The following is a 16,511-nucleotide window of genomic DNA, read 5'->3' on the forward strand; positions in this document are numbered from 1 at the left end:
AGCACCATTAGACCAGAGGAGGAGGCAGTGTCCCCCATGATGTCTCCTTTGCTTGGCAGTACTGACACCAACAGCTCTCTCCAAAGAAACCTTTCTCAAATCCTCTCTCTGCTCACACTTTTACACCATTTAATAAACTTGTCTGGCTAAATGGGTCCAGGAATCTTGAAACTAGCTTGCTCACATTCCTTTTGTAAATTATGCCCACAGGAGAATTTGCTTCACACCCATGCTGACATCTGATTGTATTGTTTTGGCACCTCACTTGACACTGAGTTAGGAACTGTCCCATGCTAACATCCTGAAATGTGTATGTGATATGTGTGCTCTTCCCCTTTGTGCCTCACTCTTTACTCACCAGTTGATTCCTATCTATTTTTCAACACTTAGAATGCCTTTCCCTTCCTTCCATCCCATGACCCCAAAGAATGGGCAAATCCATGCCATTTGTATTTCCATGGTAACTTTTGCCCACCTTAGCATAACCAATCCATTTCACTTTATATTAAAACCATTTATGTGTCTGTCCCCAAGCCCAAGAGATGGGAAGTTCTTGGGGACAGGGACTCTTGAGATTTACTGTTACATATCCAAAGATTAACATAAAATGTAAATTACCATTAGCAGTAGCATCAAAAACATAAAATATCTAGGAATTAATATAATAAAAAGTAATGTAAGACCTCCATGTTGAAAACTAAAAATCTCAACTAGATCTTAGGAAACTTGACAAGCCAAAATTCTAAATTTGATTCCAAAATTGATAAGGAAATGCAAAGAGCCTCTTCTTTCTCTTGAAGAAAACAAAAGAAAACAAAGAAACTCAAGGGAAAGGACTTGCTTTACCACTTATCAAGACTTCTTTAGCTACAGTAATTGAAACAGTTTGGTATCCACACAGGATAGGCAGATGAACCAGTGGGATGGAATACTAAATTCAGAAACAGACCTACTCAAATATACACACCTGACTTGGGATGGCACTGTGGAGCAGGCGGGAAACAGGCTTAAAAGAAGCATTCAACATTAAAAACAAAAACAAAAACATTAAATTAAGAATTCATGCTCATTAAAAACACAATTTAAAGAAAGAAAGGGAAGATATGGAATAAGATTTTTGCAGTGTATATATTTGACAAAGGGCTTGTATTTGGAATATAAAGGATTATAAAACAAAAAGCAAAAGACAACCTAGGAAAAAATTGGGCAAGAGACTTGAACAATTCACAAAAGAGGAAGTCTGAAAGGCCAGTAAACATATGAAAATGTAGTCAACCTCATGAACAGTTGGGGAAATGTAAGTTTAAAACCCCACTAGAGTGTTTAAAATTTACTAGACTGACAATATCAACTGTAGGCCAGAATATAGAGCAATAGGCACTCTGAGGGATTGCTGTTGGGATTGTAAATTGGTGTAAACACCTCAGAAGACAATTTGGAGTCATCTAAGAAAGTTGAATACCTGTAGACTATGGCCCAGCAATGCTCTTCTAAAGAAATGTGTGCCCATGTGCACTGGGAGACAAGTGCAAAAATGTTGATAGCAGTGTAATTTGTAGTAGCCCCAAACTGGAATTTGGGTGTTCATGAACCTAAATGTTCCTATCTAGCAGAATGAATAAATAATGTTCTCTGCATGTGACACAATTCTATACTACAATGAAAATGACTGAACTACAGTTTCACACAAGAATACAATTGACTCTCAAACACAATGTGTTTTTTTTTTAAGATTTTATTTATTTATTTATTTGAGAAAGTGAGAATGAGAGAGAGAGCACATGAGAGGTGGGAGGGTCAGAGGGAGAAGCAGACTCCCTGCTGAGCAGGGAGCCTGATGTGGGACTCGATCCCGGGACTCCAGGATCATGACCTGAGCCGAAGGCAGTTGCCAAACCAACTGAGCCACCCAGGCGCCCTCTCAAACACAATGTTAAGTGGAAAAAACTGGTCACCAAAGAATACATACTGTATGATTCCATGTATATAAAATGCAAGTACAGGCAAAACTAAACAGCATTTAGAGATTCATACTTAGGTGGTTAAACAAAGAAAAGGAAGTGACTATATTAAAGTCAGAAAAATGGTTACCTCTGTGGTAAGATAGTTGTGATGGGAAAGAGTATGTGGGGATTTTCTGGGGTATTAGCAAGCTTCTATTTCTGGAGAGTGGTTAAATAGTTGTGTTTTATAATAATTTGTTAACTTATACAACTTCGTTTCTACTTATCATAATTATTTTTTTAAGTTACATCCTATGTTTATAAAAGCATATTACTCCAACAAATTAAAAGGATTGAATGCCTTAGGATTCTTTTAATTGCAAATAACAGAAAACACAACCCAAACTGGCTTCACAAGAACAGGTAATTTATTGGCTAATATAGTTAACAAACAGGAGATGGACATGCTGGCTTCAGATGGGGGTTAGAACAGGACTCAGACACCGTGACCAGGTCTTGGTTTCTTTTTATGTTCTTTTACCTGCTTTGAGACATTTTCAGGTTCTTACCTTTTGGATCCAAGATGACTGCCTGTGGTCCCTAAAATTATAGGATTCCTTTTTTAGATCTAGCAGGGTAGAGAAACTTTTTTCTCTCAATAATTTAGTCAGAAGCTCTGGTGTTGAGTCTTGCCCTGATTGACTCAGGTCATGGGTCCTTCCCTGGACTAATCACTATGGGAGATAGGATAAACTGATTAATCCAACAATAGACTACATGGCTAGAATGTTCAAGATGGTATTAAAAAGAATAATAGATACTGGGGATGCAACTAACAGGTGTCTATGACAATCAATAGCCATTCTACTTAGCTGAATATCATCATGCTTGAAAAGCAACACACAATTTTGTATTATTACCCATCTCAGTCTCCATCAGAATCAATACAGAGAAAGTGACTGGGTAGGATAGAGGTACAACAGCAGAGCTTAAGTCTGAAAACAATGGCAACAATACATTTTTTGCTCTGCTGCTATTAGAGATTCAAAACAGTCACAAGCACTCAGATTGGTTAAAAGGAAAGCTGGCTCGTAAGGCCTAACAACTAAGGTAATGAGTTGAAACTTGATTGGATCTTGGTTAGGAAAAAAGGTAACTGTAAAAGGTATTTCAGGGAGAGCTGTGGTAGTTAAATGGTAAAAAGTAGTAGTGAATTAGTAAAAGATTAGGGAATTCTAATTCATTTTCTTAGGTGTGGTAAGGTCATTTGGTAATAGTGGAGAAAGCTGTTATTTTTAGAAGAGGCAGGCTGGAGTATTAAGGGGTGCAGTGTGATAATGTCTGCAACTTACTCTCAAATAGCTTAACACACAACACACACATATAGATAAAGCAAATATTTAAAACTTTAACAATTGTAGAATCTAGATCGTGAGTATATGAGTCATGACTGCAATTTTAAATTTGCAGTTTGAAACTCTTCAAGATAAAAAGTTGGGGAAATAAAAAAATGTGGGAAAATCTGAAAAATTCAAACCAAACAAATATAGGACTTGTTTCTATATTTTTTCTTTAGGTCTACAAGAGGCAGAAAAAGATAAATTTAATATGTTATTAAAACAGTATAAGTTCTATTGCTTTTCCTTTATTTTAATTTTTTTTTAAATTTTAACAGAGAGAGACAGTGAGAGAGGGAACACAAGCAGGGAGAATGGGAGAGGGAGAAGGAGGCTTCCCGCCGAGCAGGGAGCCCGATGTAGGACTCGATCCCGGAACCCTGGGATCATGACCTGAGCCGAAGGCAGACGCTTAATGACTGAGCCACCCAGGGGCCCAGTTCTATTGCTTTTACAATTATCCATGAAAAATATTTATTCAGCACCAACTATGTGTATGCATTTCTTACTGTTAATAGGGAGTTATAATTTTATCTCTATCTGATTTTATTACAGAATAAATGTTGCCAACCAGATACCAAAGACCGAGGGAGCCACTAATAACATATACTGATAACTTATACTGAGGGCTTATTTTGTACTGTAACTTTGTTATGTTATTTTATTTTTTATTATAATCCTGTGAAATAGAAACTGTCATTATCCCTGTTTTACAGATGACACATGGAGATGTTTGTAAATTATGAACACTTGGCACAGGGTCCCATATATAACAGGTAGGGGTATCTGAATCTAAGAGTAAATCTCTCCTTATACGCTGCTGGTGGGAATGTAAAATGAAGCAGCCACTTTGGAAAACAGTCTGGCAGTTCCTCAAAAAGTTAAACACAGAGTTACCATATGACCAGGTAATTCAATTCTACTTCTAAGTATATACCCAAGACAAATGAAAACATGTGTCTACACAGAAACTTGTATATGAATGTTTATAGCAGCACTGTTCCTAAGAGCTAAAATGTGGCAATCACCTAAATGTCTATCAACTGATGAATGGCTAGACAAAATGTGATATAGCCATACAAAGGAATGTTATTTGGCAGTAAAAAGAAATCAAATAATTATACATGCTACAACATGGATGGACTTTGAAAACATGTTGCTAAGGGAAATAAGGCAGACACAAAAGATCACATCTTGTATGACTTAATTTATATGAGATGTCTAGAAGAGGCAAATCTGTAAGACACAGAAGGATTAGTAGGTGCCTCCGGCTGGAGAGAAAGAGGGTTACTGCTAAGGGATACAGGGGTTTTTCATTTTGTTTGTTTTTTGTTTTTTTTCGAAGGGAGGTGGGGATGTAAATGTTCTAAAATTGATTGTGATGGTCACACAACTCTGTGAATCTATTAAAAACCATTGAAGTGTACACTTTAAAAGTGTATTGTATGGTATGTGAATTATATCTCAATTATATCTCAAAAAGAGTTAATTTCCCCTTTACTGAACCATGTTGCTGAAGAAAACTAGTTTTCCTCTTAGAACTGACTTTCAAAATCAAACCATGAGGGTAGTCAGGTTGAATGAAATTTTTATATATCATTTTGACTCTTCTATTCAAGAAAGTTAACTAATTTTGGAATTACACAGAGAAAACCTCAAAGTGCCTGTAGGAAGAAAGTGTGTGAATAAATGAATACATGATAAGTCTCCTTTCCCCCATATTTCCAGTGTTGGCTATCTGAGTTTTTTGGATTTGGGCCCCATTATATGAAGTCTGTTATATGAGCTCTTATCTCTGGATCTAGAAGGCCTAGTGAATTGGCTGTCAATTATCTGCAGATTTGCAACAGAGGACAATTTCTGTGGGATTATTAGCAGTAGTTGGTTTCATAAGGCATTCAGGGATTAGTCTTTTGGAATGGCTAGGGCTCTAACAAACATGCACTCTTCCAAACTTTATGCTGACTTCCTCCTCAATGTTGGATACATTTAATGAACAGGAAGATAACCTTTGGAATCCTGAATGGTCTCCCATTCCACAGTCATAAACATTCCAGTTCTTTACTTATGACCCTGAAGCTAATTCCTTTCATGGCGAGGTTGTGGCATTTGGGCGTTTTCTTAAGCCTGGCTCCAGGTACTTAACAATAAGTTTTGCTCCTGACCTTGGCTGTTTTGGGTGAGTTTGGGTGCCTCTAGAAAGTACTTTCTACACTGTGACTGCTTTTTATTTGAGCAATCTTCTCCACAGCCCCACCCGCAGTCTTTCTCTCTGCTTTTTGTCTTTTTAGTTTGATTTGGTTACCTGTATCTGGCAATATGGAGCTTTCTTGAAACTGGATTAGCAGCAATATAATAGCAGTAACCCTTTCATTACCAGAGTAATTTTCTTTGCTTGTTTTGAACTTTAGCATTTATAGGCAGCTGCTGTAAAATTCAAAGGTGAAAAAGACATGTGACTTTTTCCTGCCTTTACAAGTCCGGAGTACTTACTAGTGAGGGTTATATGACTTTGAAGCCATTTTTTTTCCCCTTTAAAAAAGGAAATGTGAGAACTGAGGTGACCTTTTCCTGCATTTAAACAAAACACACAAATCCGGTAACAATACTAAAGGAGTATTTTCAAGTTCTGCAATTCACCCTAAAAGAAGAAATAAATCCAGTTAGAATTTAAGGTTATGTAGATTTTGACTTCTTTGTAATCTGTTTCTGGCCTTACATTTTCTTGCCTGAGTCAGTAGTAAGTTGTTAAAATGGGGAGGAAACCAAGGAATAAGGCTTTGCTATCTTGGGCAGTTTTCTATTCTAGTCATTAGTCATATGGCCTCTGTAATTTCTTACTTACCAGGCTATATATAATAAGAGACTCATAAATTGCCTCTCTAGGATGTAGCAGGTTTGATTATTCTAAAGTAGTCTAAGGCACCAGGATGAAAGGTTGTCTATGGAGAGTTAGGAACACACTTCCCAGAAATTTTTAAAACTTCATTTTTTTTCTTTTTTATTTATTTTTTAAAGATTTTTTTAAATTTTATTTATTTATTCATGAGAGACAGAGAGAGAGAGAGGTAGAGGGAGAAGCAGGCTCCCAAGGAGCAGGGAGCCCGATGCGGGACTCGATACCAGGACCCTGGGATCATGACCTGAGCTGAAGGCAGACGCTTAACCATCTGAGCCACCCAGGCGCCCTAAAGCTTCATTTCTATAGAGCTATCAAACTGGTGGAAGGGAAGTTCCTCTGAATCTGATTGATGCCTCCAGGAATTACATTGCTAAATGCAGAGCTTACTTTACAATTTTAGCAAGATACAAAGGTTGTGAGGAATTGGAGTCTCACCATTTAAAATACAGAGGACAGAGACTTGAATTTCCAAGGAGGGTCCCCAACACAGAAATTTAGATTAAAGTACATTAATTTCTCTTGTAACGTGCAAAAGTTGAGGTTTCACAATTTCAGGATGATCCAGTATAGTTGCAACATTTTACCTACTGGGTGTGTATCTTCTGTGTACATAAATCGCTGCCAACATCAAAGGCCAGACTGGTTTCTAGTAGCGACTGGCTCTCCAGTAACTAACCAAAGACTCAGCAAGGAACAGTGTAGGGTTTTGTTTTTTTGTTTTTTCCGGGGAGAGGGGGCAGGTGGGGCTGAGGGATTTGTGGAGATTCGGTGAGGTCCTAGAAAAACTGGGGAACGAATCCCTGCTGAAGCTCAGAAGACTAGCAACATCTTTGTTTTGTTCTGTGCACACACGACGTGCTTCAGGCTTTGTTTTGGGAAGTGGGGAGTTTCTGCCCTAAAAGATATGCTGACATTTAAATTAAGGTAAGAATGCTGGTCAGTGGGGCCCTTGGGAAGGGGGTGTATACACTAATCTGTTTTGAAACTTGAACCAAAAGAAACAAATACCATTTAATTTCATACTACAGTAAAATTCTTTGAACAAATTCTTTAAACCAAGGAGCGAAATTTTAAAATTAAAGATAGTGAACATTTTCAATTCATTTATTCATGCATCCACTCACTTATTCAACAGAGGCTTATGGAGCGTCTGTTCTGTGCTAGGCATTGCTGAGCCATCACAGACTTGGTCCCTGACGCCATGGAGTTGACAGTCTAGTCCAGTCAGTGAGGGAGTTAAAAAAAATTCTGGTATCATTGCTACTGCGGTTGCACCGAGCGAGGATCAGCCCCTCCAACTCTCCCACGTGGTCCCGGCAGGTGAATGTGGGTGTGAGCGCCTGTGGCTCCCGGTATTTGAGGAGTGTGAGAGCACACGTGTGTCAGAATGGCGCGTGTCACGGTGCGCGTGCAGGTGTCGGCCTGGTATGTGTCTCCATAGCTGCCTGAGGCCCGCGGCATGGGCCGCGGGAGGCGCGTGTCTCCCGCCCACGTACTGGGGGCGGCGCGGGAACACCCGGCGGTGCGATTATGAGTGAGCGCGGGAGCGCGCGCGCGCGCGCGCGGCGGGGTCGAGGGGAGGGGCGCAGCGCGCGCAGGCGCAGAGCGCGAGAGCGGACAGCGGCCGCCGCAGAGCGCCGGGGGCGGGAGGAGCGAGCGCAGTAGGCCATGGCTGCCGCCGGCTGTTGAGGGGCTCGGCCCGCGAGCGCCTGCCGCCGCGGACGATGGTGACCGCACGGGTTGGGCCGCTGCCGCCGCCGCTGCCGCCGCCTCCCAAGACGCTGCAACCAAGGCCCGGCGCGGAGGAACCGCCGCTGTGAGCCGCGCCGTCCCGGCCCCCGCCGCCGCCGCTGGAGGAGAACGGGAAGGCGGGCTAGAGAGCCGGGGAGTTGCGGAGCCCGCCTGCCCGCCGGCGGCACAACCCTGCCGGGAGGGAGGCCACAACCCGAGGTGACCGAGCCGTCCGTCCCGGCTGGCCTCTTCTCGTCCTGTCGCGTCCCCGCCCCCCGCACATCCTCCCTTCTCCCCTCCCCCACCCCTTTGCCCGCTCCTTCCTCTTCTCCCCCTTAGCCCCGGGGCCAGACGAGAGGGGAGCTCCGTGCCCCGTTTCACCTCCCTCCTTCCTCCCAGCGTCGGCGGCGTTCCCATCCCCTCTTCACCCGTTGCACCCCCTCCTTCCTAACCGTCTGTCGCTCCCTTGGACCTCTTGGCCCCCCACCGGCTCTCTCCGACTCTGCCTTCCCTCCCGGGGCCCCGCACAGAGCCCCCTCCCCCAGCTCTCGGGCCTGTGCGCCGCCTTCCCAACTACTCACCCTCCTGGAGACATCCCTCTCCTATCCCGGCATTCCTAATGTCCTCTCTGTGAGCTCTGCCCCATCGCCTCCCCAGGACCCCATTTCGAGGCCTTTTCTAAGCCCCTTACTGAGCTACTCGTTTCCTAGCAGCTCCTTTCCAGCTCCTTTTCTCCAGTTCCACTCCCAACTTTCCGTCTTTTGCGTCTTTGTCCACTTTGCTTCCAAGCTTCCCTCCCATTTTTCTTTTGACTTATCCTTCTTTGGTCTACTCAACCTCCTCCTCCCTCTTTTTAATGCGGTTTGAGGTTGTTTGGGGGTGCGGAAAGGCCTGCCAAGCCATACTTTGAATGGGGGCCCATTTGCTCTGCATCCCATCTGTCAGCCCTGTTTTGCCGTGAGAGCGCTGCCCATCCCTTCCTTTTTGTCCCCATCCCCTCCTCTCTCGTCTGCCATCCCTTCTCCACCCTACTCCTCTTCTGCTTTTTCCACCCGAGACCCTTGGCCTCCCTTTAGGAATGAGTCCCCTTGCTGCTCGGGGATGATGAACTTCGCCGGCGTCTGTCTTTGAAAGCTTTTTGGTGCGTGGCGCCGTGGAGCCAGTACCCTTGGCCAGACAGGAGGGGAGCTCCCTGGCACGGGCCTCTCTACTGGCAGAGTTTTTTGCGAACGTAATCCCCCTAGCCCCGCGGCGGCCCTGCTGCTGCGCTGCCTGCTTTGCAGCGAGCTGGGTTGGGGTTACTATAGTTCAAACGCAGCTGAGATCAGCAGGCAAGGCGTGGGGGGGGGGGGGCGGGACGGGGGAGGAGGTGCGGGGAGAGAGGAAGGGGGCTTTGCAGTGAGAAGGCATCAAAGATTAATGGATGGCTTTGCATCGCAGTCTGCAGTAAACAGGAAACTAGTTTGAAAGGAAAGGAGAGGACTGTGTGTCTTTATTTTTTAAAATACGGACTGTGCCGTTCTACTGAATCTTGAATCATGCCCAAAGGATGAGCTGTCGGTGCTGCAGTCGTGACCCAGGCTGAGCGCCCAATGGCAGAGATAGCAGTTTTTATTCCCTCTCTCTGGCCCCTTAAGAGTTGAAAGATGGTCCGGTTTTTCAGAGTGGACTCCGTATCTTTGCCACTTTGGAGATACCGAGAAACCACAGAATTGCTAGTAGTTTATGTGGAAATCAGGTACATACAAAGTTAGCTAGCAGTAGTGTGGGAGTGGGGGGGACCAGCTATATTTAAAACATGTGCCAATGCTTATGTAAGAAGTGCGTTCTCCTACCGGGTATGTCAGTTTTGGGCTGAGTTTACTTATGATTTTAGCCTCTAGTTTTGCCCTCTAACATTTTTCAGGGCTTACCATCCTAACATATGGACAGACAGAAAACCTTTCTTGAGATTGGTTTTAGCGGATGGTAGAATTTTTTCTGTTGGATTGGACAAAGAGAAATGATTTTTTTCTTTTCATGGGAGAAAAAGGTGTAGAAACTTACAGCCTTAAATTTTCTGTTGTACTGAATTTAAAATTGGATTATACAGCTTTCTTATTTTTGCTTTTTTTTCTTAAAGGAGTTTATCTAGGAGATGTGAATATCCTTTTTTTGGTAAGATTGAATTTTGTTTCTTTTTCTTAACATAATTCTTCAACAGACAAGCCATGACTTTAAAAACGTATATTTTCCGAATTGTTCAGGATGATTTGTTTCATTTCTTCATATTCAAAACCAAAACGCAGTGTTTTCAGGAAAGCGTAGAATGAGACTCCTGTGTTTCCTAACCCACAGATATGAATGGTGAACTGTGCAACGTTATACTTGCACAGGACAGTACTGTGTAAGTAGTGATTGCTGTTTCCAAGCCTGGGAAAGTCATTTAATGAAATCATTGTGGTCCTGTTTTTGGTTAGCATTTGTTGAGTCTTTTTTTGCTGTTTTTGGAAAGGATTTTTTTAAAGCTGTCCCACTGTGTAAACCATCTTTAAGTTTGAGTCACATTTAGTTTACATTACTTGCTGAGATGGTTGTTTTGGCATATTACTTTCCCAGCTCTTATAACATTTAAGGAGGAAATATAAAAATCTTTGATGTAGGAGAAAATTTGTGTAACTGTACAGGGCAGGAAATAGCTTATATATTTGGCTGTAGGAGTATCAGGCTTTAGATTTTCCTTGCATTCAGTTCCTCTGCTTATTTTTGAGGATTATCTAGTATTGTTTTGATTTTAAGAGAATTTTAAGCTTCCTCTGACCTGGAACATGCTCATTAGCTCTGATAATAAATCTCGGAAAAAAATAAATTAGGCTTGAACCAAACATCATAGAAATACAATCTTTTTACCCCAGGAGAGAAATCTCCATTTTTACTTCATGCTTCTAATAGAGTGGCTTGGCAAATGTGAATGAGTTCAGTGATTTTATTTTGTTTATTTATTTTTTAAAAGATTTATTTATTTGAGGGGGAGAAGGGGAGAAGGGGCAGAGGAAGAGGGAGAGAGAATCTCAAGCAGACTCCCCACTGAGTGGGAAGCCCAGTGCAGGGCTCCATGCTAGGCTGGATCTCAGAACCCTGAGATCATGACCTGAGGCAAAATTAAGAGTCAGACACTTAACCAGCTGAGCCACTCAAGCACCCGATTTTATGTTTCCACATTTTATTGAGATGTTAATTTAGTGTGAGGTGCTGGAGTATAGAATGCGTATATTTACTTGTGATGGTGATCACCCTATCATGTGGCCCTTACACTTCAGACAGGTTCAAAGTTATAAAGTTGGGGGGGATTTTTTTTTTTTTTGGTCTTTCTGCAGCTTTTGTGGGTAGCATTTTAGACTTTTTTTTTTTTTTTTAAAGTAAGCTCAACATCCAATGCTGGGCTTGAACTCATGACCCTGAAATCAAGACTGAGCTGATATCCTGTTGGATACTTAACTGACTGAGCTCCTTGTGGGTAGCATTTTATATTTAGTTTTCCATATATTGAATTTGTTTCCCCCATGTCCATATACAGGGCCAGCTTGCCAATAACTTGCTAAAATATCGCTCACATACAGAAATAGGTGAAATGTTTAGTGAGCAGTAGAGTTGTTATTAAGTGGGCATATTTCATTCTATCCAAGGTCCTCCTTAATTCAGACATTTGAGTGTTGGATTTACTATACAGTAGAATTTGGGGATCAGTCTCCGATATTCTTCTGTAATGAGAGCTTTAGGAATTCAAGATTTTCTTTTTATTCTATTTGTGAGGCAGGAATAGTGGTAATTGAGAGGGAATTTGTCCCTTCTGCTAAGGGCCCTCTTTTGTAATAGAGATGATCTTCTGTAAGAATTAGGGAGATTTTTTTCCCTCTAGTTGTTCAGATCTTGATTTCTGATGCAGGATTGGTTATTTGTTTAGTTTAAATTTTTTTCTTTATCCTTTTGAGAGCTACAAAAAATGGTGAAAGTGGGTACATTTAAAAAAATCAAGACATTAAAAAAGGGGAAGGCTCCAAGTGAGATGAAAGAAATACAGTCCACAAGTATTAACTCAGTAGTAGTCCCTACAAAAGCAGTTGTGATTTATATTGGATTCTAGAATATGGGAAAAGAGTTACTTTTCCATTGAGTATAAAGCCTGTCTGTGATGTTATTATCTCAGTCTGTGATGGCTTTCACACATGACTGGTGGTTTGTGAGAAAAATCTATTGTTTATGTACTTTGAAATAAAACAAACTGAGTTATCTGTTTGACTACCTGAGTAAGTATATTTTCTTAGTTATCTAGATAGCTTAGATGTATTAACACTTTTTACAAATGAATTTCTTTTTTTAATCCCCAATAATGGATATTTGACATTTGGCAAATAGAAAAAGAAGGTAATAAAAATCACCTTTGCCCTACTTTTGAAAGGATGTTAATGTGATATTTTGGTGTATTCTCAAGATTTTCTTTTTTTAATAATATGAGCTTTGAGAAATTGAGGTTCCTGAATGCTGTAATTTGCAGTAAATGTTGATTAGCGTTTTTATTTTTCAGTGTTTTTTTTTCCCATTAGGACACAACATTCAGTTTTGATTGTCTCACAGTATTTTTTCTTATGTAGGAAAATTATTAAAGTGGTCTTGTTCATTTAAAGTAATCAGAATTTAGTATTTATGAGAATGTTTATTTTGCATTCTGGATATATCACTTCTGAGTAATGGGAATGATATATGATCACTCAGTGATCAATACAATCAGTTTTTCAGTGATTGAGAAACTTATAATGATGGTTTGTCGAATTGAACTCCTTTTTTTTTTTAATCCCTCCCCAATGTTTTTTTTTTTTTTAACTGAGCTAGGAAGCTATGAAAATTAGAGGGTAAAATGGAAATACTGACAAATATTTAACCATAGCATACCAATCTGTCACTGTAATTTTCTTCAGAAATAAATGTTTTCGTTTGTCCTGTAATTCTGAAATTACTGCCAAAGCTGGAAAATTTGTTTAGCTTTCTCAGCAAAATTCTTAAAAGGATATTGTCAGAGCCAACAATCCAGAATTATCATTACTCTTAAAATTGTCTTTAACCCACTTCTGTTTGCCTTATTCTCATAATTCTTTGGATTAGTTTAAAGCTCTATCATATAAAGCAGTGTTGCACAGAATTGTCCTGGAGATCTTTCATTTCCTTCCCTTCCTTTTTTTTTTTTTATTCTACTCCTACAACTCATCAACAGCTGAGCAAAGACAAGGGCTGCAGACTCCAAAGCCTGACTTCTTCCTTGTGCCAGCATATCTGTGAATCACAGGAAGAATTTGATAAGCATTATTTCCCCACTTTGAAGGCAGATTATGGGAATTTCAGATGGAGATTTTAACTTTAATGATTGAAGGAAACAATATTGCAAACTATGTTTTCTTTATCTGTATCATGAGTTCTCTGAATTATATTTATATCATATAAATTCAGTAGTTCAGTTTTGGTTGTAAGTAATACAGAAAAGGATAGACTGTGAGATGCTGCAAACTGAATGTGTAGTTACCAAATTTTTATTGAATAGCTTAGGTTTTTTCATATAATAGCCACTTAAAATTTGCTCTTTTTAAAGAGCTACATAAATCTCAATTTTATAAATTTTATAGGAGTGAATTTTTCCTTTTAAGGTAGTTGGACAAAAGCTATAGTATTATTAGGGTGTTTTATTGCTAGTGCCTAGAGTTGGATTTAAAAATTTAAAAATAAATTTTGAGGCCTTAACACTTAATCAGATTGGGAAGAACTGAAAGAATCAATGTGAAAACCCAATACAAGGATTATTTTATGAATACCTGGAAATAGTAGATGTGGCTAAAGAGTTTTATGTGTTGTTACATAGTTATTGTATAGTTTGTGACAATCCGTTAGATTCATAAGAGGATATCTAAAAGCTATTTGAGGTGACTTAATTTTATATGTTATGTCTCCTGAATTTAGGTCTGCTCCAAGAAAAAACATGGCTGCAAAGGAAAAACTGGAAGCAGTGTTAAATGTGGCCCTGAGGGTGCCAAGCATCATGCTGTTGGATGTCCTGTACAGATGGGATGTCAGCTCTTTCTTCCAGCAGATCCAAAGAAGTAGCCTCAGTAACAACCCTCTTTTCCAGTATAAGTATTTGGCTCTTAATATGCATTATGTAGGTAAGTGTCTACATTACCTTTTCTCTTCTTTTGTTAAGGGAGTGAGAGAGCACGCGTGGTGGGGTGGGATGGGGCAGAAGGAGAAGGAGAGAGCATCTTAAGCAGGCTCCATACACAGCACAGAGCTCCATCTCACGACCCTAAGATCGTGACCTGAGCTGAAATCAAGAGTCGGACGCTTAACCGACTGAACCACCAGGCACCCCTACATTACCGTTTCTAATCTTTTAGTGGGCATTCTGATTTATGTCTTTGTGTGAAATGAAATTTGGTTATATTGAGATGTGTGAGTGAAATGAAATTTGGTTATATTGAGATGACAGTGATACAGCCATTGATGAATGTTAGGAAATCTTGTTTGTAGTGTAATTGGTCTTATCACTGTATATGAGTTATTAGGGCTAGAGGAAAACAGTGTTGGATTTATTTTACTGGATGAAGCTAGAAGGCAGAAGGAAACATTTTAGATTTTAATATGATAAAATGAAAATAATGAGAACTACCTTTCCAGACATTTGGCCTGTTCTAATTTGTCTGTTTTGAAAGCTTTTTAAATGCAACATTCTTTATTGTTCCAAAACATTAACATCAGTTGAACATAAGGCATTTATTTCAGTTAAATGAAATGTTGGAAATGACATTTATAATATTTTTAAAAAAGACTCCTTGAAATGTAATTGGTATGATTTGGAGTTAACAGTAAAAGCAATATTGAGAGGTTAAAGAAGTTGAAGTCAAGAAATATAGGCAGGAGGGGTGCCTGGCTGGTTCAGTTAGTAAAGCATGTGACTCTTGATCTCAGGGTTGTTGTAAGTTCGAGCTCCTCCCCCTTGGGTGCAGAGATTACTTAAAAATAACATCTTAGAAAAAACAAAAGAAAAAAAATACAGGAAGGAAACAGATAAAAATTTATCTAGAATGAAAGTTAAGATCCTTAATTTTTAGGTTAATTTTTTATTTATATGTAATGATAGCAATAATATATTTTCACTTGACATTGCTATTGTATAACTCAAGATGTGGTTTGAATGATGTACTGTAGTGGTTTAATATTATTTTTATTATTAGAATTGCCCATGCAAGTGTATGTTTTATAAAATTGTAAGGGTTTGTCCTGTTTCTGTGAGATTTATTTTTATCTATAGAAGGACTTTTTGAGTTCCAGAGCTTAGCCCTGAAAACCCCTTACAGCTCTAAGAGATTCCCAAGTAAGCCATTGTGGGAAGAAGTATGGTATAGTAGAAAAGGCAACACACTAGAAGCAGAACATCTGGGTACAATAAATTCATCTCTCTTAGGTGGCACTACCTTGGGAAATTCTGTGAAATGAGAAGGTTCTTTTATGCTGCAAAACACTATAATTCTCAGCCCTTTATTAAAGGCTTTGTATGTTAGCCAATTTTTGGAAAATAATTCCAATCTATTATAGAAGAACAATTCGGTACTTGGCTTAGATTTTTAGCTTAATCAGCAAAGTAATTCACGCTGTGGTTTAAAAAAATGTGCTTATCACATATATTATTTCTGAATAGATTGAAATATTTATTTTAAAAGTAGCTTGAAATATTTATTTTAAAAGCAACTGCCTAATAACCAGAAACATTAATTTTAGAAATTTGAATGGGTTCTCTTACATAGAAGTTCATACTCTGGCTTATAACTTTAGGAGCTCAACTGAGCCTTCTTAAATACACTTATTACATGCTGTGGTAGAATAAGCTCAGTGATTACACCATCTACGTAGACATTTTCAGCTTGAACAGGTTTTTGGTTAGAGTAACTTCCATGTCAGAGTATTTAGGTAGTGTTTACATAATGTTCCAGTTTACCAAATTTCACCCTTAAATACATTTTTAAAATTCTTACTTTTTAAAAATTAGTAAGGTACTTATACATTTTTTTATGTTAAAATCAAAACATAAGAAGTATACAGTGAAAAGTATGTTCCTCTTTGTTCATTATCCACTAAATTTTCTGAGCCCCAGCAAGTAGCTATTTTTATTTCCTTGTGAAAATTCTAGAGATGTTTTTATGTACCTATGTCAGTATAAAGATATTAAGTATGTAGTTATAAATGTATGTCTTCCTTTTTGTACAAATGATAGGATGATATACACATTCTCGACCTTTTGTTTGTTTTAACAATGATGTATCAGAGAGCCATAACTACTGCTTTTAGATATTCATGAAATAAAGCTTTCTTCTCTGTTTTTATGTTGACACTTTCTGTTACGCCAAATTTTAAGATTCTGGTTAAATGGTTAAGGACTTATTTTCCCCCCAGCCCTCCCAATTCTGTTTTGTAGTGGCATAGTATCCTTGTATGGCTATACCATAATTCATTGAACTA

General features: G+C 39.4%; 1 protein-coding gene across 2 annotated transcripts in view; it reads left to right on the top strand.

Annotated features, from left to right (window-relative positions):
* Positions 1-7,868: 7,868 nt before the first annotated feature.
* RNF145 (ring finger protein 145) overlaps positions 7,869-16,511 on the top strand; it is a 55,320-nt gene continuing 46,677 nt past the window's right edge. The window contains exons 1-3 of one of the 2 annotated variants that reach the window (XM_028106580.2): positions 8,104-8,192; positions 10,096-10,130; positions 13,959-14,161. In XM_028106580.2, coding sequence (XP_027962381.1) covers positions 13,978-14,161 — 184 coding nt within the window. In that variant the 5' untranslated portion in view covers positions 8,104-8,192; positions 10,096-10,130; positions 13,959-13,977. Of the gene's footprint in view, positions 8,193-10,095; positions 10,131-13,958; positions 14,162-16,511 lie in introns of both variants that reach the window. The other variant, XM_028106582.2, reaches the window with a different exon arrangement.

The sequence above is a fragment of the Eumetopias jubatus genome, unplaced genomic scaffold (assembly GCF_037043125.1).
Source record: "Eumetopias jubatus isolate StellerSeaLion01/CBP00866 unplaced genomic scaffold, mEumJub1_p1.0 scaffold_5, whole genome shotgun sequence".
In the NCBI taxonomy this organism is placed as follows: domain Eukaryota; kingdom Metazoa; phylum Chordata; class Mammalia; order Carnivora; family Otariidae; genus Eumetopias; species Eumetopias jubatus.